The sequence below is a fragment of the Dermacentor andersoni genome, chromosome 4 (genome assembly GCF_023375885.2).
Source record: "Dermacentor andersoni chromosome 4, qqDerAnde1_hic_scaffold, whole genome shotgun sequence".
Taxonomy (NCBI): Eukaryota; Metazoa; Arthropoda; class Arachnida; order Ixodida; family Ixodidae; genus Dermacentor; species Dermacentor andersoni.
Genome location: NC_092817.1, coordinates 179378465 through 179402554, shown reverse-complemented (window position 1 = coordinate 179402554; position 24090 = coordinate 179378465). Strand labels below are relative to the sequence as shown.

Below are 24090 nucleotides of genomic sequence, written 5' to 3'. Positions count from 1 at the left end.
TAGTTTACCGTGCGGTAACGAAAACGCACGTAATATGTTAAAAAAGCACGCGCCGCTGGTACCTAGTGCCAGACGTATCCAAACCAAGGCAATCTATCCTGCTCTTGCTCTCAGGACGCGTCTCGTTTAGACCTACGGACGCCGGAATCACTGAATGATCACAAAAACTGGACGCACAAAGCGCTCATAAGTAGCGTTTGAAGTGAGTTTAATGGAAGCGAAAGCTGATTTCAATAGTTACTCGCGAGTCATCACGAGAATTCACGGTGAAGCGAAAGCCATGGGTGCCACCATGTTTGACAACGCTATTTATTAGCGCCCGTAAACATTAGGAACGTTAAAGTCGCGAAATGACGTAGGTTATCGCCGCCCACGTAGACTGCTGAAAGCTAATAATGTTCGGAGCATGCGCAGTGAAGACGACGCTATTTCTTCACGTACGTAATGCATTTACGTTCGGTTGCGAACGCTATACTAATGCCGAATTCCATTGGGAGAAGAGGAGCACTCAAAAGCACACTAAAAGTGCTTTTTTCAGGCGCGGCGTGTTTCAGTGGTCGAACAGGAGTGCGAGCGCCGTCATACAGCGGTAGAGCAAGAGCAGTTTTTCAGCAGCGCCGAGAGCAGCCCGGAGCAGTCCGCACTGCTCTCCCCTGAAAAGTATAGTACGGAGAAAGTCACGTGATTCAAGGCGTCGTCGTCGTCGTCATCGTCATCATCATCATCATCATCATCATCATCATCATCCTAGTTACACCCACTGCTGGGCAAAGGCCTCTGACATGCTTCTCCAATTACCCCGGCCATTTACTAATTGTGGCAATGATGTCCCTGCACACTTCTTAATCTCATCAGCCAACCTAACTTCCTTACGCCCCCTGCTACGCTTCCCTTCCCTTTGGATCCAGCGCGTTATCCTTAATGACCATCGGTTATCTTCTCTCATGATTACATGCCCTGCCCACGCCCATTTCTTTTTCTTCATTTCAACCGAGATGTCATTCACTCGCGTTTGTTCCTAACAAATCTGCTTTCTTCTTATCCTTTAACGTTACACTCATCATTCTTTCCATAGCTCGTGGCGTCGTCTTCAATTTATGTACAACCCCTTTCGTAACCCTCCAGGTTTCTGCCCCGTACGTGAGTACTGGTAAGATTCAGCTGTTAAACACTTTTCTCTTCAGGAATAATGGCAACCTGCTGTTCATGATCTGAGAATGCCTGCCAGACGCACCCCAGCCCATTCTTATTCTTCTGATTATTTCAGTTTCATGATCCGCATCCGTGCGCACTACCTGTAGATGTATTCCCTTACCATTTCCAGTGCTTCGCTACCTATCGTAAATTGCTGTTCTCTTCCGAGACTGTCAAACATTTCTTTAGTTTTCTGCAGATTATTTTTTAGACCCACCCTTCTGCTTTGCCTCTACAGGTCAGTGAGCATGCATTGCAATTGGTCCCCTGAGTTACTAAGCAAGGCAATATCATCAGCGAATTGCAAGGTACTAAGGTATTCCCCATTAACTCTTACCCCAATTCTTCCCAATACAGGTCTCTGAATACCTCCTGTAAACACGCTGTGAATAGCATTGGAGAGATCGTATCTCCGTGCCTGATGCCTTTCTTTATTGGGATTTTGTTGCTTTTTTTATGGAAGACTACGGTGACTGTGGAGCCGTTATAGATATTTTTCAGTATTTTTACATATGGCTCGTCTACAGCCTGATTCCGTAATGCCTCCATGATTGCTGTGGTTTCGACTGAATCAAACGCTTTCTCGTAATCAATGAAAGCTATATCTAAGGGTTCGTTATATTCCGCACATTTATCTATCACCTGATTGATAGTGTGAGTATTGTCTATTGTTGAGTAGCCTTTACGGAATCCTGCCTGGTCCTTTGGTTGATAGGAGTCTAAGGTGTTCCTGATTCTATTTGCGATTACCTTAGTAAATATTTTGTAAGCAACGGACAGTAAGCTGATCAGTCTATAATTTTTCAAGTCTTTGGCGTCCCCTTTCTTATGGATTAGGATTATGTTAGCGTCCTTCCAAGATTCCGGTATGCTCGAAGTCATGAGGCATTGCGTATACAGGGTATACAGGATGGCCAGGTTTTCTAGAACAATCTGCCCACCATCCTTCAACAAATCGGCTGTTACCTAATCCTCCCCACTGCCTACTCCCTTTGCATAGCTCCCAAGGCTTTCTTTACTTCTTCCGGCGTTACTTGTAGGATTTCAAATTCTTCCTGACTATGCTCTCTTCCATTATCACCGTGGGTGCCACCGGTACTGTATAAATCTCTATAGAACTCCTCAGCCGCTTGAACTATCTCATCCACGTTAGTAACGAACTTACCGACTTTGTCTCTTAACGCATGCATCTGATCCTTGCCTATTCCTAGTTTCTTCTTCACTGCTTTTAGGCTTCCTGCGTTCCTGAGGGCATGTTCAATTCTATTCATATTATACTTCCTTATGTCAGCTGTCTTACGCTTCTTGATTAACCTAAAAAGTTCTGCAAGTTTTATTCTAGCTGTAGGGTTAGATGCTTTCATACATTGGCGTTTCTTGATGCGATCTTTCATCTCCTTCGATAGATTACTGGCATCCTGTCAAACGGCGTTACCACCGACTTCTATTGCGCACTCCTCAATGATGCCCATAAGATTGTCGCTCATATCTGCCCCACTAAGGTCCTCTTCATGAGTCAAAGCCGAATACCTGTTCTTGATCAGGAAGTCCTCTATTTTCCCTCTTACCCCTAACTCATTGATCGGCTTTTTATCTACCAGTTTCTTCCGTTCCCTCATCAAGTCTAGGCTAATTGGAGTTCTTACCATCCTATGGTCACTGCACCGCACATTGCCGTGTTCGTCCACATATTGTATGATGCCAGGGTTAGCGCAGAGTATAAGGTCTATTTCATTTCTAGTCGCACCAATCGGACTGCTCCACGTGCACTTTCGGCTATCCCGCTTGCGGAAGAAGGTATTCATTATCCGGATATTATTCTGTTCTGCGAACTCTACTAACTCTCCCCTGCTATTCCTAGTGCCTATGCCATATTCCCCCACTGACTTTTCTCCAGCTCGCTTCTTGCCTACCCTGGCATTGAAGTCGCCCTTCATTATAGTGTGTTTTGTTCTGACTTTACCCACCACCGATTCCGCGTCTTCATAGAAGCTTTCGACTTCCTGGTGATCATGAATGGATGTAGGGCGTAGACCTGTACGACCTTCAATTTGTACCTCTAAATAAGTTTCACAACCAGACCTGCCACTCACTCGTTAATGCTATAGAATTCCGTTATGTTACCAGCTATATCCTTATTAATCAGGATTCCGACTCCTAGTTCTTGTCTCTCCGCTGAGACGTCATATCCTCCTAATTTGTATTTATAATGCGTCAGCCGGCGAGCACGGCGGAAATGGCGGCAGCCAAGCCTTGTTACTGTTTTGGCCCCAGTTACTTTGACGCCGTTGTTATTGTTACGCGAACGAAGGAATAAGAACTGGAGACCATTTACAAAGTGTATTTGCAATGTTAATGAAGCGCTAGCCAGTTCAGCCGACAGCTCGAGAGCGAGAGAGCGTTCGTCGTTTTGACATTGTCCGACCACGATCAATGTCCGTCCACGGTCAGTGAGCGGTTAGCGTGGAGCGCCATGCTGCGGAATGACGCCCCCTGAAAGAAAATTGGCGACATCTGTGGCGCAGCTTGTTGGAAATGCTCCTGACATGACGCCCGACCGGTGCCGACACCTACGCCTCAAAGCGACCGGTATTCCCCTCCCAGATACTGCAACCCTACCGAGTGGACAACTCCGTATGACAAGCTCATTTGCTTCCGTTGCCTACGCATTGACCAATTCGCTCGCGACTGTCGCGCCTTCTGGACGTCGCCGTATTCGGGCTTCTTATCCCCGCGTCTCCTCGCCCATATGTCGACCCGTGCCGTTACTCGCCTCGCCGTATGCCTCCTACCACAGTCGTATCCGTCGATGACAGTCGTCCTGCTCGCTCGCTCGCCGTCACCTCAACGCCGTCGAACACGTCGCCCCAGCCACGCTGCTATTCGGCGCCGACCAATTATGGACCCTCCCGAGTGGAAAACAAGACCATGCAGCTCCTGGCAGTGCTGCGTTATCGTCGTCGTGTAGAAATCCTCCAATGACGCTTCCAAGGAACCAGTAACTGATGTTCACGTCCATGGTGTCCCTTTGACGGCGTGAATAGATACTGGAGCCAGGTGACCCTAATGAGTTGTAACCTCCGTCGTCGACTAAGGAAGGTTCGCACGCCTCCTACTACTCCAACCGTACGTATGGCCGATGGTAGCACTGTTGACGTCACCGGAATGTGTACTTTCCGTATCAGTATCGCCGACCGCCACGTTCGTGTTCATGTACAGTGCTCACCAATTGTCCCCATGACCTAATCCTCGGACTCGACTTTGTTCCGGCGCATTCAGCTTTGGTCGACTGTTCTGCCGGTACCCTTTGCCTGGAACTTCCTGTACTCGCGCATATTCGTACCGAACTGCCGAACAACTGTAGTATGACCGCCTTCCTCCGCCTGCAGCCTAAAGTCTTTACTTTCCACGATTTGCTTTCATCTATTCCTCTGCCCGATGTTGATTACGGCGCCACACTTATTCCTGATGTCCTTTTAATTCGCAATATCACTGTGCCCCACTCCGTCGTTACCATCGTCAATAACCGGACATGCCTCCCCGTCGTCAGTTTCGGCAAGGCATATCGGCTGCAACTCTGCGTGCTATAGAATATGACCACGTCAAGACGTTTTCAGTTGACGTCTGCTCAGGTTCTTCACCACGTCCACAGGATACTATTTGTCCTGGCGCAACATTTTACCCACGATTGCTGCATACCTATTGCCTGAACATGCAGCAGCTATGTGTTGCCTTTTGGGTTCCTACCACAACATCTTCGACCTCTCCAATTAGGCCACACTTCAATTGTTAAGATTCACATAAATACTGGTGATGCCAGTCCTATTCATCGCCGGTCATGTCGAGTTTCTGCTTCCGATTGTAAGTTTATTCTAGATAAAGTGAACAAAATCGGGGGGGGGGGGGGGGGTTCCAAAGGTATTGTTGAACCTTCGTCGAGCTCTCGGTACTTGTTATAAAGAAAGATGACGCATGGCATTTCTGCGTAGATTATCGGCACCTAAACCGCATTACCAAGAAAGACGTCTACCCCTTGCCTCGCATTGACGACGCCCTCGATTGTTTCCACGGTGCCAAATACTTCTCATAACTAGACCTTCAGTCTGGTCATTTGCACATTTCTGTGCATGAAAAGAACCAAGAGAAGACCGCTTTCGTCACCCCTGATGACCTATATCAATTCAAGGTTACGCCATTCGGTCTATGCAACGCCCCAGCAAAGTTCGAACGTATGATGCAGTCTTTACTTGAAGGGTTCCAATGGTCAACATGCCTCTGCTACCTAGACAACTTCCTTGTACTTTCACCTACATTTGAGACACACTTTGAGCGCCTATCAAATGTTCTTCAAGTGTTCCGCGAGGCTGGGCTCCAGCTAAATTCATCGAAGTGTCACTTCGGTCGTCGGAAGATTACAGTGCTGGGTCACCTCGTTGACGCTTCCGGTATTCAACCAGACCCGGAGAACATTCGTGCTGTCACGTTTTTTCTTGTACCTCAGTCTGTCAAAGACCTCCGAAGTCTTGTAGGACTATGCTTCTACTTCTGACGCTTCGTTAAAGACTTCGCAGCGATTGTCCGACCGCTTACTGATCTTCTGAAGAAGGACGTACCGTTTACGTGGGGCCCCGCTCGAACTTCCGTGTTAACCCTGCACTTCCACGAAAATGTTAAGTGAACGAAGGAATAAGAACTGGAGACTGTTTAAAAAGTGCATTTACAAATGATAATGCAGCGCTAGCCTGATCAACCGATAGCCCGAGAGCCAGAGAGCGGTCGTGGCCTTCGTTGGGGCGGGCGCCTGCATCGGCCATCATATAGTGACGCATGGCATATACATACACCTTAATACATAGGACAATTTTCGCTCAGTGACAGCTCCGCCGACACTGACACCGGCATTTCTGCGACACGGGGCCCTTCATGCTATCGCGTTAAAAGGCGCCAAGTACCTCAATGCACAGGTTTGCACGCGGGAAATTCTTGAGAATGGCTACATTCGCCCTGCATCGCATGCACCCGTGATTAGAGAATTCCGCTGCTGTGCTAGAGGTGGGCTGCTTGAATACTGTCATCGGACACTTTTATTTATGTTTGTTTAATAAATACAACTTATATACATATATTCGGAACATCCCTTGGCCAGTAGTCCCCGGGAGAAAAACCTAGTAGCACATATCGGCCCTGATTTTTAAATTGCTTGCACAGTCTCCAGGATCAGGCTACGATAACAGGCTAGGCACACACCCCGTGCCTAAATATGGTGGTAACTCACTAAGAAATACTTAGTGTCCAGAAAAGAGAACAAGGCAGTGACCCAGGATTACTGCAATAAGAAAACGAAAAACAGGAACTCGCTTGACGCTTATTGTGCTGGGGAGCGCTTTGAAGGCGAGGACAGAGTTAGACCGCGCAGAGAAGTATAAACGATACTCTGTCTTTGTCTTTAAAGCACACCCACACACAGTGCTGGTGTGCGCTTTTAAGGCGAGGACAATGTGGTCTTTATGTTTATCTGTGTGCTCTTACTCTGTCCTCATCTTCAACGCGTGCCCCAGCACAGTGTGCATTTACAACTCGCCCAAGAAGCACAACTTTCAGCAATACCCGTATGAATATTTGGCATAACAGAATTCTTGATCTCAAGAGCGTTTGTTCCGTTAGATGTTTTTTAAACTGCAGCAATTACACTACGAGCGCATACACGTAGATCCGTGACCTGTAAATAAATAAAATGTTTCTAGGTTGTGCTTCAAGTAACTGCATGTGCGCCTCATTTTGGTTTACTGAATTTGGGTTGGTCACGCATCACAACCTACGCTCAATGTTGTAGAGTGACTGGCTGACCGGCTCACTTTTCAAGTATGTAACTGCATTCCAGAGAATACATACGATACTACAAAACAAGTCATTCTTGTACCTTGACCAATGTCAATCGCAAGTATTAGAACATCCTGTATTTTTATAAGAGTATACAAGGTTTTTCTCATTAAAAAGGTTGTGACTTCTGTGCATCGAAGATAGACTTCATGTGGAGGGAGAAAAAAAAACAATTACCATAGGCTGGTACGACCTCACAGAATCATTGCCCAAATTTTAGAGAAGCTGTTTCATTGGAGCAGTCGCATTAAGTATTTCTATCACCTGTAAAAAAACTACGTAATATAGAACGTTGCCCGCATATTTCGCTTTGGAACACTTGCATTAATTTTTTTACAAAGGCCACACTTCATCCGCTCATATCTAAGTTTGCATTCACGTCAGCAACGATGTGCTCCTTTTTTATATTTAACATTGTCCTTGGCGGCAGGTAATATCCTTCGAGTACAGTTAGCTGAATGCTGTGCCATTGATAACCGACGCTTGGCAAAATCCTGGAACACTTGTATAATAACTGACTACAAACACTATAGTTACACCACATAGTTTCAACTTTGTCTACGTATCCCCATTGGCCTGCCTCTTTTACCCACAGAAAATATACAAATTGCCCATTTAATTTTCGTAAAATACTTCGGGCGCCTCCTACGATGCCTGAAAGAGGGCGAAGAGGAGATTTGAAGAATTATTTTAAGCGCCCAAAGTGAGGCCGCTAATGTTGAGCTTTTGCAGAAATTACGAATAACATGGCCCACACTTGCACCTGTTGTGAAATAAGTGCAACACGCACTTCTTTAAGGACACCAGGAAGCCTTTCCGATAATGACCGTATAACGTTTTCGATCACTTGCTTATGTAATTTTTAGGAAAAGCTGTTTTAACCGAGGCTTTTGTAAACTTGCCCATGCATCAGCCACAAAATTTCCGTTTTAACTTTGAAATTTACGCGCCGTAGTTGCTCAGTGGCTATGGTGTTGAGCTGCTGAGCACGAGGTTGGGGAATCGAATCCCGTCCACGGCGGCCGCATTTCGATGGGGGCGAAATGCAAAAACACCCGTGCACTTAGATTTAGGTGCACATTCAAAAACCCCAGGCGGTCAAAATTTCCGGAGTTCGCCTTTTGTATCAGACAGGAAATTAGATAGGCAACAAATGTTCAGTAATTATTTACCAAGTCTGTGATACATCTGCACACTTGCAGCTTTCGACACACGCGTTTCCATACATGATCCCCAACTTCTCTAAATATGATATCACCCCCTGAAGCCTATATGCACCATAACTCCCATTATTGAATATTACGATGTCATGCATATAGGATACCATATAAAATCCCGTTTTTCGCACATGCCATAAGTCGTTATTGGTGTAGTAATTACGGGGGTCTATTTCAGTACGGATTGGTAAATACACGGTGATGTTCCAAAATCTTTATTTCTGAAAACTATTCACCAGAACTTTTCTCTCCGTTTCTATATGATGCCAGTGAAGCTAAATGCGCGCGTCTTGCCATTAATATGAAACCAAAGTAACAAGAGCGAAGCCATTTCTTGTCTCTCTCCAAAATATCGACTCCCCTTTGTATTAGGTACGACTTCTTCTATGAGAAAGCAATGTCGTTTTTTTTACCGTTTCCAGAAGAGTCGCACCAGTTCCCTTATTCGTGCTACGGTCCAGAATTGGAACTGCGACTTCTTTACGCTACTGACGGTAAAAAGTAAATTGCTTTGGCATAGTATAAGGTGTAGTTAAGATATTGGAGGCGATTTTTAAGTAGGTGTAAAATAAACATTGTATCACGGCCGTCTATAGGAAGCAATAAAAGTACCGGTGAATAATTTTCAGAAAGAAAGATTTCCCGAGCATGAGTCTCATACTTTATATAACGAAGTCTCGTAATATATCTGCCACTTTTCGTTCTTTCGGATCAATGGTGAAACGTGGTAAACGTTTCATCCAAGCTTTTAAAGAGGAAGTACAAGAGTGTGTAGCAAATTTATTTAGCCCGTAATGAAGCCAAACACTCGAAAATATGCCTTCGGAGCATCTCTAACGTAAATGTCTCACTTATTTTTCTAAATATGAACTCATTCAAGCATCCAGTTTGCCAAGTACACTGTGAAAACACGCATACACTTTTTTCGAACATTTCTATTCACACTAACAGCTTCATTGCAAAATGTTCCTAAATCAGCCATGGGTGACTCAACTCAATTGTATTGCTCTTACTGTTTTGATGTGTTTTGTTCCGCATATCCCCTGCCCACTGATTATTTGCGTATTTAACGTTTATCTCAATGTGTTGCATGCCGTCATCTATTTTTTTAAGCCGAGCTGTTTCCTTTCGGTGCCTTATCAAGCAAGAAAGCCACAACATTTCTTCATGCAGAGATCACAATACCAAGGTATTTGGGGATAGTAATATTTGGTCTTGTAGGACATCAAACTGCAACCCCTAGCTCACCGATGGTGCAGCGAACCGGTAGAACGCTTACCAAAAAAGCATGAAGCAAACATCAACGGAAATAAAAATAGCCGCACGCATGTAATTGTGAAATTTTGTGATATATCATTGTTTTTTCATACGGAAGCATGAAGCAGTGGTAGATGAAACCACGATTAGCTTGTAAATTATTCGTCAACTACTCGTTGGATCACATTTTGCAAGTCTTAAAGCTACGTTATTTACCTGCAATAAATTATTGCATTTTATTCCCAAAACCTAAACCAGAGCTACGATGGACGTCGTCCCTGTGCGCACTGCGTCAATTCCAACCCGGCGGTGTTCTATATCCTACAAAAATGCAGGAGTGTAAACTACACTACCGGCAGGATTCTGCCGCGCTGTTCGAAACTGAACGTGTGTCATAATGTTCTGCCGCAGTGTGCTAGAGCCCGTGTCTATATAAGGCGTGATAAAGCACCCCTGAATTCTTCGTTTAATTTCAGAAATCCGATCTGGCTCTGGGTCCTTTAGTGATGACGTACGGTCGCTCGCAAGTGATCACATTCAGCTCCCAAGTGACTACGAACTACCTGACCATCCTGGCCGGCTTTCCCAACGTCATTCACGGAAGCATCTTCGGCACGTTGATGGCGTTCAATTTGGAGGTAAACGGAGCAGTCTCGTCTGTTTATCGAGAGCGAATAGGCTCATTTCTCGTCGGACACACATGTCGCGCATGTGCATCGAGAGTTCAGGGGTGCACGGCTCTACATTCAAGATAAGCATACACGAGGCCCACTCTCCGGCAAATCTCTGTGCATCTTAGTGATCACTCGTGCGTAAATATTGCGGAATTTGCGGAAACTCAAAAATTTTGTTGTGAATAATACGTAAAACTATCAAATATGGATTACCCTCTGGAGTACGTCAGAAGTTATTTCTTTGTGGTTTCTCGCGAGATAGGGGACAGCCATCGCTAAATTAGAAATTTTGGTTCCCGTCAACTGACAGCGGGTAGTGTACCTCTTGTGTTATCAGGAGCGTTGCTTAAAAATGTAGTTGGCGTGCACAGTACGACGAGAATTACGTGCTGCTCTATTACCGGTACGTGGGTTGTTGGTAGGTGTGGATAGCCCTGCTGGTCTCCCTGCAGCTCTGTGTGCTCACAGCCGTGATGCTGGAAGTATTCAAGAAAAAGAAGGGGGGCCCTTCCGTCCAAGACATGCTGTCGGCAAACTGGTGGATGTATTTCTTTATGTTATTCTGCGAAGGTGAGAACCCCTTCGGAGTGATGAAGTACATGTGCACAAAAATCAACAGCGATAGCATTGCTCGTATTACCGTTTGCACGGATGTCACCTTGCAACAGTGGTTTTATTTTCTAACGTAAATAACTAAAACGTCCTAAAATAAAGGTTTTTCACAAACGAATGAGAAATATGGGCTGTGCTAACAAAGACAACCCTGTGCATGAAACACATATTAAGCTAAAGTCACCAGAATAGCATATTTATTTGAATATCGAAAAATTAATGCAAATTTAACTCACAGTGGAAGTAAATGTTTTAAGTGGAGCACCTGAGTGCAGAATCTGTATATATGATGCAGAGCGCATCACGATGAGTGCGGTACTATTTTCATAGCACAGCACTGTTTGGACGCAGGATTGCAAGGGGTTGTATCTATGTTCAAGCATATGATGGCTAAGTGGTTGTAATTTATACACGTAGATTGTTGTGCGAATCATTATATTGGTGTTTACGGCGCCTTATTGCGGAAACATAGCTGGGATACATGCTTTAGCACGCCATGACAGCCAATGGGGCACTGTGTCTACGAATTTAGGAGCCCTTGGCTCAGGAAATGTAGTCAATTTGAATCGGCGTACTCGGACGATTAACTTTATCCTAACGAATGAATATATGACTAGGCCAATGTAGAAGCCAGTTAGCAAGACCGATAAAAAATAAGTAATCAAAGTCGCAGAGACAATATACGGATCCTAAGCGGGTGATTGATGCAAACTATACTTCGCAATAAAAGAAAATTGTAAGCGCTTCAGGGAAGAAAACAGGCTTCTCAATTAGATATTGCAGAATACTGGATAGTACTTAATTAATATGTTCTAATTGCAACACAGTGCGATATACCCTCAAAAGCTTAATCCAGGGTCCAGCCTTTCGGCAATGTAGGGATATAATGAATCTTTAATTAAAGCAGATTATATGGGTAAGCTTCCTGTTTCGTGTCCCATATTTCCCACATGGTGTACATGCACTGAGCGTTACAAAACACCCAAAGGGAGTGATTCTTGGTTCTGCAATGCTTTATTGGGCTTGATATTGGACAGTTTGGTGAATATTGGCTGGAATCTGTACCACAAGAAAAATAGTTGCTATGTGTACCTTCCGAATCACCACAGTGCATGGAAGACATGATGCTTAGCGGGCCAATGTGAAATCCGCGACCACTGACTATCGAGTCCATGTCGCTTCTTCCACACAGCTTCGCCACGGCCGCCACGTGGTACGCCATCCAGGATCGTATTTGCCATGTGGTGGCTGACGGTGCTGGTGCTTATGAACGCTTTTACGGGTCATATGAAGGCTACAATGATGGTGCGAACCGAACCTGATCGCATTGAATCCATGAAGGAGCTCGCCGAGCGCGGGAACATGAAGACCTTCATATGGGAGGGCACCGCCTATGAATCCCTGCTGAGGGTACGTATTGAATAGACGGCGCCTTTAGTATTGTCAGCATTTTCCAAATTAGAACAACTGCGGAAGAAACGGAAGTTACTCGGAAGAAAAGACTTGGCGTTCATTGTGCAAAGACGCCGGAACAATGCATACGTACTTGCTCAAAATGCAGGAACATGAATTTCAACGTTAACCTAATCAAAACTTGGCATAACCAAGCACAGAAACTCAGTGACTATATCGTATTGTTGCCGAGCGACCAAGTCGCGGCTTCTATGCCCGACCACTGCGGTCACACTTCGAAGGGGGCGAAAAGCAATGATCAAGCGCAGCGAATTCACGAAATTCGTTAACTTTTGCTGATATTATCTGGAATATTTGACGAAGGAAATGGCACATGGTCATGACGGTGAAGCACCACGACAAAAAAGCAGGAGCAAAGATCGCCAATGAATGTTGAAATGATGTGGGGTCACAGTCACAAAGTCTTTATGTTCGTAAGTGATCTTCGCCATTGGCCAGCCATCTTCGCTAAATATCTGTCCAGCATAGGACTGGACGGAATTTACTCTTACACAAGATTTAGCCCAAGAACGTGTTATTTTTTTTTTGTTACCGGCCCTGTATTTAACGTGGGTGCACAATTTATACTTTGCATTATAATTATACTTGCAGTTCATACCATCCACACGCATGATGCAATAAACAGAAATTTGCATGCCATACTCTATTAAACACGGAGAATTTCTAGGACTAAGCAATCGTCGTTTCAATCTTGCCCGTATGGGAGCCAATCCTCGGCCGCAATTCGTACACGCCTCTATGTAGCCAAATTATGTTATCTATAACGTCAGCGATATGGTAGGCAGACCACAGACACTATTGCAGCTCAGGCCGCGATATTAAAGAGAGGCTGCGCGGCCTCCTGCAGCTTTCTCGAATCTTCGTCTCGAAAGATGATTGCGAAGTTTGGGCGAATGGTCCGTGGCATCATCGATGGGGCTCCGTGTCAGTGAGAGCCGTAACTGATCGCGGCAGGGATTCTAGGCACCGTTCAGATCGTCATCCCGATGTTGCCGCAAGAGCCGCTCACGAGGCCGAACGTGAGGGTGCGGGCCGCGCGAAAATAAAGAAGCGACCACCTGCAATGCGAGCGTGGTGCAGCTGTAGCTAAGCGTTATGCCGAGTGGTCGGACATGAGCACCAGTGAGAGTGCGCCTCGCTAAGGTAGGTGAAAGACGAGCCCTGTCGTGGGCGCAGAAACTTGAGGTGAGGTTGTCTATGCGGTACACGATCCTCGCTTATTTGCTTGCCATGTCTGCGCCTGGCGTGACCAATATGTCCGGCGGCTTTCAGTATTCACCCAGTCGCACCGCACTTGGGGACGACCTTCGGAACTGCACTGAGAGCGCATCCAGCAAAAGCGCCTCACAGATTAGCCATACGATTTGTTTTGGATGACTACAACAGCTGATGCTGCGCTGCATTCGTTTGGATGGGAGGGCATACCATGACTAGGACGCGAAACACTCTAGGCGCTAGGAAATTGAGCGGTGTTCTAAAGGCGCTAATCAATTTGCAGTAACATGTACGTGCGCCTGCTTGTTCTTGCATATTGTAGCTTTCAGAATATTTAAATATCGCAGTGTAGCAAACCAACCATCCCAAACTACAACCTTGTGTGCCAATCTACTGGCTCGGATTTGGGCACGTACGTTGCGCCTGGAACGACTGCCACCAACATTATCTGCCTCTAGGGTCCACAGTTCTGCATACTAGTCAAGTATCGGCTCGTTGGATGGCACTGAACGTTACCGAACAGAAGCGTCCAAAATTGAACAGAATGCAATAATTCAACTGAGCAAAAGGAATACCAAAGGGAAAACAAATTGCCAAGCGGGGCAGCTTAGAAGTTCAACGTGCTCAACACTGGCACTGGTTTCTACTGTTGTCGCAACTGCAAACGCATTTTTGACTCGAGATCACAGACTTGTATAGCGTTTAGCATGAAGCCGTCGGCCTCGTCGCAGGATTCTCGAAATGTACCGGAGTACCAAGCAGTGTGGGAGATGGTTCTTCGCTGCAATGGCATGTTCGACAACAAGTTGCTCTACTCCAGAGCGAACCTCATCGCTGTGCAGAATGGAGACGCCGTCATCGTCAGGGACGCCAGCACAATGCGCTTCCACGTGGCAGCCCGCTGCGGCTTGTTGACACAGGGCTCCTTCAGCTTCTCGCAGGAGCAGTTCTTTCCGCACAAGTATGCGGTGGCGCTCAATCGAACCGAAGACCCAGCGTTCGTGGCCATAGTTAACCAACGGTTAGTAACACAGTTATCAACGCCCAAGGGGTAATTTATTGCGTAAGTTAAATAGAATATTACTTCATTGAACGGGAGAGACAAAAAGAATGGGCGAATAGCAAACTATTATTATGCAACCTTTCATCCGTCCCCTCAGTCTTTCCTATTACATGGGTTTTTACTCTGGCTGTGACATGCGCAGTGCTCAGCGGTTGAAGCGCGATATTAGAAGCGCGTAGCTGCCTGCCCTTTTTGCGCTACCGATGGGTGCTGGGGACACCAAGCTGACGAATTTTTGTATCCCATGGATGCGAGAGCCTAGGTCACGCGTTGTGATGGCATCTGGTTCTTCGGCGGGCACCCAGTGCTCATAGGGGGCGCAAAAAATGCCAGCCGCCACGCGGTCCGAGTACCGTTCTTCAGTCGCTGAGCAATGTGCCTACTAACTGGATCATGTTGGCACTCTTCCTTAGAACTTCATTAGAACATTAGAACTTCCTTACTGTGGAGTGACATACACAATTGGTGGAGTTGGATTCGACGCATAATTTTAAAAGGCGCAATACACGCAGGGTGAAGAGAAAGACCGGAGACAGAAATTCCTGCTACTAACCGAAACATTATTAAAAGCACACACACTCTTAGGTTTATTTCGCAACGCGCAAACACTGCATAAAACACCACCAAGAGAAGGAAAAAGGCAAGATAACTAGTAGAAGGAACAAAAGTTATCATATAGTTTCCTATGCCCACGAATTTTTTAGAAAATCAATTTCACTTTCGTAGAGTGATACGGACGGAGCACTGATACACATATATGACATGCGCTATAGGTGGAATGCCTCAGCAACTTTCCTAATGAACTGATACCTGTGCTGCATCTACACATTGGCATGATTGAGCACACGATGACAGGCGCACTCGCGACAATGTGTTGCAAAGTTTAAATTGTGTGCTAATTACAAAGACGAAAATTAAAGTGACGTTTTACTGGGTGAGCTCGGGTTGCGCGCAAGCGTATGGGTGCTGTTACGTAGTTTCTAAGCTATGTCATCTTGCGTGACACAATCTACTGGTCATGCCTAGCCCGCACATTCTGCCTGTCTTGTTTAGTTTTGGCCCGGCGCTTGCCGACGACTTCGGGGTCGGTCGAGTCACGTTCAGGCTGCCGCAGCTTCCGCCATTCCTCCGTTCTTCTTGCTCGGCGCTTGGCCTCTCGGTCAAGAGCCGAACCCGGTACTTCCATAGCGCACACAGAACTCGTATCAACTGCCAGAGAAGGTCAACCAAGCGCGCCTCCGCCTGCCCTTCTCCAGCGCGACGCTTCTCCTCCTTTCTCCTTTCTCACTTCACTCAACCCAGCGTTGCTTTGCCACGTGTTTAGCGCGCTCCTCCGTATTTTCCCCGCGGCGCAATTCTCTTCTCCACCTCCACGCGCCTTCCTCCTCCGGCGCTTTTGCTTCCCTCGTGGCGATACACATAATCTCGGCGATTTCACAGAAGGGGCATGTACGCTTGACCGTACAATCGTAAATTGGCCGCAGTGGCTCGCATGCCATTTTACGTAAGGCAAAAAATGTAGTGTGGAAAGAACGCGATAGAAACTTAATCGCAAGTATCTTCGCTCCACATTATTTATTTGCAAAAAGGTCGCGCTCAACTCCGCTCTTAACCCGTAGACACAACTGATTAATTTTATTATGGACCGAAACCCGAAGTTCATTGCCATAGAGTGAAACCACTTGTTGCCACCCACGAATTGTGCGTACGAAACTTCAGCATGCACCGTCCCGTGATAGCTCTCCTGGGCACAACAGATGAACTCAACGATGATGGAATTAAGGTTGAATAAAGTGGGTGTGCGAGTCTTAGACTTAGCGTAGCATTACAGATGGGTTCTGCCGGAAAGTTTTGAGTTCCTTATATCAGTAACCTTAGCGAAACTACACTCGTGGAAAAAAAAAGACGTTACATAAAGACGTGAAAAAACTTACTGTTACATTACTACTGCTACTACTATTACTACTGCCGCGTTCTACTGTTATTAACGGGTCTTCGCTACCAATACCAAAGGTACTTCGCGCCACATGATGCAAAAATTCTCACCTCTGCAGCATATATCCGACCAGCTATGGCGCATTCCACAATAGGCACAATGTACGTGTTAAGTAATAGAAACTTTGAATCCGGTAGTTCTCACTGTGTTTGGAATGAGTATCTGAGACTGATTAGTAACAGTGACTACCTTGTTTAGTCAGCTATGTTACTAACTTTACCGTTCCCAGCTGCACTTATACTAAAGTAGCAAACGGACTGACACTAGGTAGTAATTACTATTAAAGTTTTTTAAGATTGTAGGTAATTTAGCCTAAATTAGCGTGATTTGTATTGATAGCTTGAGTACTGAAGGGGCTTCTAATTAAAGAAGCCGGGCCTTGAAAATGTTGAGCAAAGACGCCTGGATCGTTTTTGGCTCTTTGTCGACACCGTACACCTTCTCTTAACTTCACGTTGTGGGAGTTCGTACCGCTTGGCGATCCTGTGGAAATGCGATTCCCGTATTTAGATGTTCGCCACTTCGCCTACCTTTCTTCTGAGAGCAGAATCAGTTGGATGAAGGAGAGCGGCTTGTTGGATGCCTGGATGGAGGAGGAGTACGGCGACTGGCAGAAGTGCGCCTCTGGCTCCGGTGAGGACACGTACAGGCCCCTGTCAATGTTCGACATGCAGTTCATCTTCTTCATCTACTTCATGTTCAGCGCTGCATCAGCCATTGGGTTCCTGTCCGAGCTGCTTGTTGGCGGTACAGCAGTTTCCCATTTCTACATTATGCAAACGGCATGAATCAGATGCAGTATTTGTTGTATAAACATTATTACTAGCGGCGATTTTGCATCCGCCAACGCGTTAGCCGCTTTCTGTTTTCTCTTAGTGCTTGCGCATTGCGTGAATTGTGTTCAACGGAGCAATATCATGCAGATAATGTATATATCTAGCTGTACGTGCATCGTGATGACAAAAGCATGCCGTGCTTCGATGCGCGTGAATGTGGCGCCATGTGGAGACGCTGCCTAAAGCGGCTTGTTGGTCAGCACGTGACACTATGCGCGTCATGAAAAATGGGGAGAAGGCGTGAACGCATCGCTGTTGGGTATGGTAAATGCGGAGGACGGGCTTGGCTGGAGGAGACATAACGAGGTCTTTGCTATAAAAGCTGCTGACCAAGTGTTCTATAATGTTTCCTCACATAAACCACTGCCGTGTCTTCTGTTTTCTCTGCAGCCTGAAAGAACAGTCTCAAAAAACGTCATTGGGCGATTCTTTTCATAATTACAAAATTATGAAACATTGCGGTACTGCTGCGCTCTTTACCAAGTTGTGTGTGCGCCTCATGGCGAAATTTAGGCTCAGGAGTGACAACGAAAGTGTACTTAGAGGTGTGTAGTTGGGAAAGGGTCAAGTTGAAGAATGACACCGATGGTACACAAACAACAAATTTTATATATCGCCTTAGCAGTATTTGCATGAAAGGGGCCTACATGCTTATGTTTATCTACATGCTGAAGTTACGCCGCGTGGCAAACTAAGCAAATTGGATTCCAGCACACAGAAAAAGAAAAAAAGACAGAGAAGTGTTACGAATTGCAGCTACCTTACATTACTCGGGTAACGGTGCTGTACTAAATATCAGTAGACAAGGGGCGCTGTAACAAAAAACTATTCCAATTCTGCTATCAGCCCGCCGCCATTGGTCAAAAACTTTTTTGGACCACTCTCACTTTACCTGTCTGTCACGCGAGGTCCTGAAAACCGCGATACCTCCCCATCTGACATGACGTGTGCACACTGATTATGCATGACTTGACCGAAAAAAGGAAAACAGTTATTTCTGATTCGACGCCTTTTCGCCATTAGCCCCCGGCTATGGATAAAAAGTTTTCGGGCTGCACCCAATTCACCTGCCTGTCAAGTGACGCCACAAAACCGCGAAAACTCACCGCGTCAAAGTGACATGCACGCATTAACGATGCATTGATATGCCGAACAAAACTGAATTTTCTGCTGAATAGCCACAGGCTGCCCCACTCCGAAAGGAATAAGAGATGGCTGCCGCCGAACGCTCAGGCGCTGGCTACTCGCACCTGCCAGAGAGCATGGGTTTATTCGCGTATAATAAAACTTGCGTGGCCACGTAACGTTTTCGAGCACTTTCGGCACGTTTACGACCTCGTTCTGCCAACTCTTCTATGGTGAGGATCCGTTTTAGCGTCATTCTTAAGCTTCCTTTGCATGTCGCCGCGATTGTCGACGAGCCACCACAACCTAAGTAGGGGAAAGCGGACCAGTCACAGATCCCGGCACCACCCTGTTCATCCGGTTATCGATTTTCAGTGCACTGGCTCTGCCCCATCGAAGCCCTCTCCACTTAAGCGTGCTCCTCGCCTCTTGTCAGCCAGTTATATACGACAAGCCATTCATTGTAGAAAATGTTATTCGTTTTTCAAGCAAACAAATGTGACCTCCTATGAACGAGGAGAGCGTTTAATCGGTCTGTTCAGACAACCCTGCGGATGACCGACCGGTGCTTGCGTTGGCGGTCATGCAAATTTGACGTCAGGAGATTGGAATGAAAACATATTGGAATAGTTTTACGTTATAAGGCCCAAGGTGGCACATCAAGTGGAGGGATGTTTAAGTTTAGGGAGGATAATTTGACAACGTTAAATCTGCGCCTGAATTACTGAAGGAGGGCGAATTGTCATTATTATTTATTTATTCAATGAATGAATGAATGAATGAATGAATGAATCAATCAATCAATCAATTAATCAATAGTGCACCGCGTGCCGCACCCATAAATGGCGCAATCGTAAGCTTATGCACGTAACTACCGTAGGTGAGGAGTGTTGAAACATGAATATTCAAATCGCCTTTATTGTTGTTACTTTGCAGGGCTTCCAGTTTCGAACAAGAAGTCACCGATACGGATCTTCATTACGCCTGAGTCAAACGCATGGACCACTGCACGTGGAACCTTCCAATAGGGTCTAGAATTAAGCTGTAAACGAGCTACTCATGAGATAGCCAATCTTGGACGCTCATGCGACTTCGCGAGTAACGTAGGGTTCATGTGCTTATAGTGTGTCTTTGGAATTATGTACTCAGATAGTAGTTTTAGAACAAAGCTGTTAGTGCGACTATATAGAAGCGTTCAGAAGCATTATGTTCCCGTTTTTACGGCGTTCTAGGAGAACTGCACTATTCACCGAGTTTACATTTACATCATAGTGGGGCACGTTAGGAATGTTGTACGCAAAAATAATCCGAAGAAGAATGTCAGATTGGGCGAGTTGGTGGTTTTCCATATTGTTTTTTTTTAAAGAGCGCTAATAACGTACACCGGGTAACAGAATGGAGGATGGGACACAAGCAACGCTCTGTGTATCCCATCCTCTGTTCTATTGTCGGGTGTACGTTTGTAGCGCTGTTATTCTTAAACATTATGCAAAAATGATGTTTCTCATTCATGGAATAAGGAGGGCTCAATGACATTTGGTAAATATTTGTCGTCTGCCTGTTAAGGGGCGTTATACTAAATGCCTATACACTTTATCAGCAGCCCTGGCAGAAGCAAAACCAGCAGCAATTCTATATTGTCACGTGGTGGTGACGTTAAGAACACAGTAGCAATACTGTGAAAGGCAAAACTAGATTTTATTGGGCGAACCTGTGCCCACAATACAGGCTACACTTATAGCACAACGAAAGCGGCGAACACAGTCGGCGATCGTCGGAAATCTGATCAGCGGGTAAAGCGCGTCGGCTTTTATAGATCAGCCGTCGAATGTTCCAGATTAACCGATGGGACCCGCGTGTCTTCCACAAAGTTCTACAACATTCGAGTCACGCGATGAAATCAGATAATACAAGGTTCGGCGACAACAGACAGCGGATAGAAGCATCGATAACTTTCCAGAAACTTCGGATACATGCAGACGCGTCCCGCGCTGTGCGATAACATTTGTTAGGCGGCCAAACGTGGTCGCCCGATAAAGATAAGTACACGTGTCAATACCCCCCTCTTAAAAAGCATCGACCCGATGCTGCAAACAAACTAATAAGGAAAAGCACTTGTAGCAAAGAAGACAACAAAATAAGGAAGTTCGTCAGCGTCCGTAAAAGGGTTTAAGGCGCACCACGTGGACCACTTCAGATCGTGCGCGGCGCCGCTGTGAATGCGAAATGCCGTCTGGCACGACCTCATAGTCCAGTGCGCCAATACGTCGGATAACCTTGTAGGGTCCGAAATAGCGTCGCAGTAGCTTCTCACTTAGTCCTCGTCGGCGTATCGGGGTCCATACCCAAACACGGTCGCCGGGCTGGTACTCGACGAAGCGTCGTCGCAGGTTGTACTGTCGGCTGTCGGTACGCTGCTGGTTCTTGATACGTAAGCGGGCGAGCTGTCGAGCTTCTTCGGCGCGCTGGAGATAGGAAGCGACGTCAAGATTTTCCTCGTCAGTGACGTGCGGCAGCATAGCGTCGAGTGTCGTCGTCGGGTTCCTGCCGTAAACCAGCTTAAATGGCGTGATCTGTGTTGTTTCTTGTACCGCCGTGTTATAAGCGAATGTTACGTACGGCAGGACCGCATCCCACGTCTTGTGCTCGACGTCGACGTACATTGCTAGCATGTCGGCGAGGGTCTTGTTCAGGCGCTCCGTTAGACCATTCGTCTGCGGATGGTAGGCAGTTGTCCTCCTGTGACTTGTCTGGCTGTATTGCAGAATGGCTTGCGTGAGCTCTGCTGTAAAAGCCGTTCCTCTGTCGGTGATGAGGACTTCTGGAGCACCATGTCGCAGCAGGATGTTCTCGACGAAAAATTTCGCCACTTCGGCTGCGCTGCCTTTCGGTAGAGCTTTAGTTTCAGCGAAGCGGGTGAGATAGTCCGTCGCTACGACGATCCACTTATTTCCGGAAGTTGATGTTGGAAACGGTCCCAACAAGTCCATCCCGATCTGCTGAAAAGGTCGGTGAGGAGGCTTGATCGGCTGTAGTAATCCCGCTGGCCTTGTCGGTGGTGTCTTGCGTCGCTGACAGTCTCGGCATGTCTTGACGTAACGGGCGACATCGGCGGTTAGGTGCGGCCAGTAATACTTTTCTTGTATCCTCGATAGCGTTCGGGAGAAACCGAGGTGCCCAGCGGTCGGATCGTCATGTAGGGCGTGCAGTACTTCTGGACGCAGCGCCGACGGAACAACAAGAAGGTAGTTGGCGCGGACTGGTGAGAAGTTCTTCTTCACGAGTAGGTTGCTTTGAAGCGTGAACGAAGATAATCCACGCTTAAATGCCCTAGGGACAACGTCGGTATGCCCTTCCAAATACTCGACTAGGGCTTTTAGCTCCGGGTCCCCTCGTTGTTGTTCGGCGAAATCTTCGGCGCTTATTATGCCAAGGAAGGCGTCTTCCTCGTCATCTTGCGGCGGCGGGTCAATGGGGGCGCGTGATAGGCAATCGGCATCTGAGTGTTTTCGTCCGGACTTGTATGTTACAGTGATGTCATATTCTTGTAGTCTGAGGCTCCACCGTGCCAGCCGTCCTGAAGGGTCCTTTAAGTTAGCTAGCCAACACAACGCGTGATGGTCGCTGACCACTTTGAATGGCCTGCCATATAGGTAAGGGCGAAATTTCGCTGTAGCCCAAACGATGGCGAGGCATTCCTTTTCGGTTGTAGAATAATTGCCTTCCGCTTTTGACAACGACCGGCTAGCGTAAGCTATCACGTGTTCATGTCCATCTTTTCTCTGGACTAGGACGGCACCGAGACCTAGGCTACTGGGGTCAGTGTGAATTTCGGTATCGGCGTGCTCGTCGAAGTGCGCAAGTACGGGTGGCGACTGCATGCGTCGTTTGAGTTCTTGAAATGCGTCGGCCTGCGGCGTTTCCCACTTGAACTCGACATCACATTTGGTTAGATGGGTTAGCGGCTCCGCGATGCGTGAAAAGTCCTTGACAAAGCGCCTGTAGTAGGCACACATGCCAAGGAATCTACGCACTGCCTTCTTGTCGATGGGCTGCGGGAACTTTGCGATGGCAGCTGTCTTCTGCGGGTCGGGGCGGACTCCAGATTTGCTGATGACGTGGCCTAAAAATAGAAGCTCCTGGTAAGCGAAGTGGCACTTTTCCGGCTTCAGAGTAAGTCCTGATGACATGATGGCCTCTAGTACTGTTGCAAGCCGCCTAAGGTGATCGTCGAAATTGCCGGCGAAGACAACGACGTCATCCAAGTAAACGAGACAGGTCTGCCACTTCAAACCTGCTAAAACCGTGTCCATCACCCGTTGGAACGTTGCGGGCGCCGAGCACAGTCCGAAAGGCATAACCTTGAACTCGTAGAGGCCGTCCGGGGTGATGAAGGCGGTCTTTTCGCGATCTCTTTCGTCGACTTCTATTTGCCAATAGCCAGACTTGAGGTCCATCGACGAGAAGTATTTAGCGTTGCACAGCCGATCCAATGCGTCGTCTATCCGTGGGAGGGGGTATACGTCCTTCTTCGTGATCTTGTTCAGACGACGATAATCGACGCAGAAACGTAGGGTTCCGTCCTTTTTCTTCACCAGGACAACAGGGGATGCCCACGGGCTTTTCGACGGCTGGATGATGTCGTCGCGCAGCATTTCGTCGACTTGTTCTCTTATAGCTTCACGTTCTCGCGGCGAAACTCGGTAAGGGCTCTGGCGGAGTGGTCTAGTGCACTCCTCAGTGATTATGCGATGCTTGGCGACTGGTGTTTGTCGAATCCTCGATGATGTCGAAAAGCAGGCTTTGTATCGTCGGAGCAGAGTTCTGAGCTGTTGCTGCTTAATCACGGGGAGGCTTGGATTAATGTCGTAGTCTGGTTCGGGAACCATCGTCGTCGGGGTTGATGCGGCGGAATCCGAGAGTACAAACGCATTACTGGTTTCCAGAATTTCCTCGATGTACGCGATCGTCGTGCCCTTGTTGATGTGCTTGAACTCCTGGCTGAAGTTTGTCAGCAACACTTCAGTTTTCCCTCCATGCAGTCGAGCGATCCCTCTTGCGACGCAAATTTCACGGTCTAGCAGTAGACGTTGGTCGCCTTCGATGACGCCTTCTACGTCAGCGGGTGTTTCTGTGCCGACCGAAATAACAATGCTGGAGCGAGGCGGGATGCTCACTTGATCTTCGAGCACACTCAAGGCGTGGCGACTACGAGGGCTCTCCGGCGGTGTCGCTTTATCTTCCGACAGCGTTATAGACTTCGACTGCAGGTCGATGATTGCGCCGTGTTGGTTCAGGAAGTCCATACCGAGAATGACGTCTCGTGAACACTGTTGGAGGATAACGAAGGTGGCAGGGTAAGTCCGGTCATGAATGGTTATTCTTGCCGTGCATATTCCAGTCGGCGTGATGAGGTGTCCTCCAGCGGTCCGAATTTGAGGGCCTTCCCATGCAGTCTTAACCTTCTTCAACTGGGCGGCGATGTGTCCGCTCATGACGGAGTAATCAGCGCCTGTGTCCACTAAGGCGGTAACAGCGTGGCCGTCGA

The 24090-nt window shown here is 47.0% G+C and overlaps 1 protein-coding gene across 1 annotated transcript in view; it reads left to right on the top strand.

Annotated features, from left to right (window-relative positions):
• Nucleotides 1–17812, top strand: part of LOC126531927 (glutamate receptor ionotropic, kainate glr-3-like) — a 111063-nt gene extending 93251 nt beyond the window's left edge. The window contains exons 3-8 of the mRNA XM_072287675.1: nt 10025–10186; nt 10675–10792; nt 12027–12244; nt 14254–14543; nt 17129–17328; nt 17808–17812. Of these exons, the coding sequence (XP_072143776.1) occupies nt 10025–10186; nt 10675–10792; nt 12027–12244; nt 14254–14543; nt 17129–17328; nt 17808–17812 (993 nt within the window). The remainder of the gene's footprint in view (nt 1–10024; nt 10187–10674; nt 10793–12026; nt 12245–14253; nt 14544–17128; nt 17329–17807) is intronic.
• Nucleotides 17813–24090: the final 6278 nt, after the last annotated feature.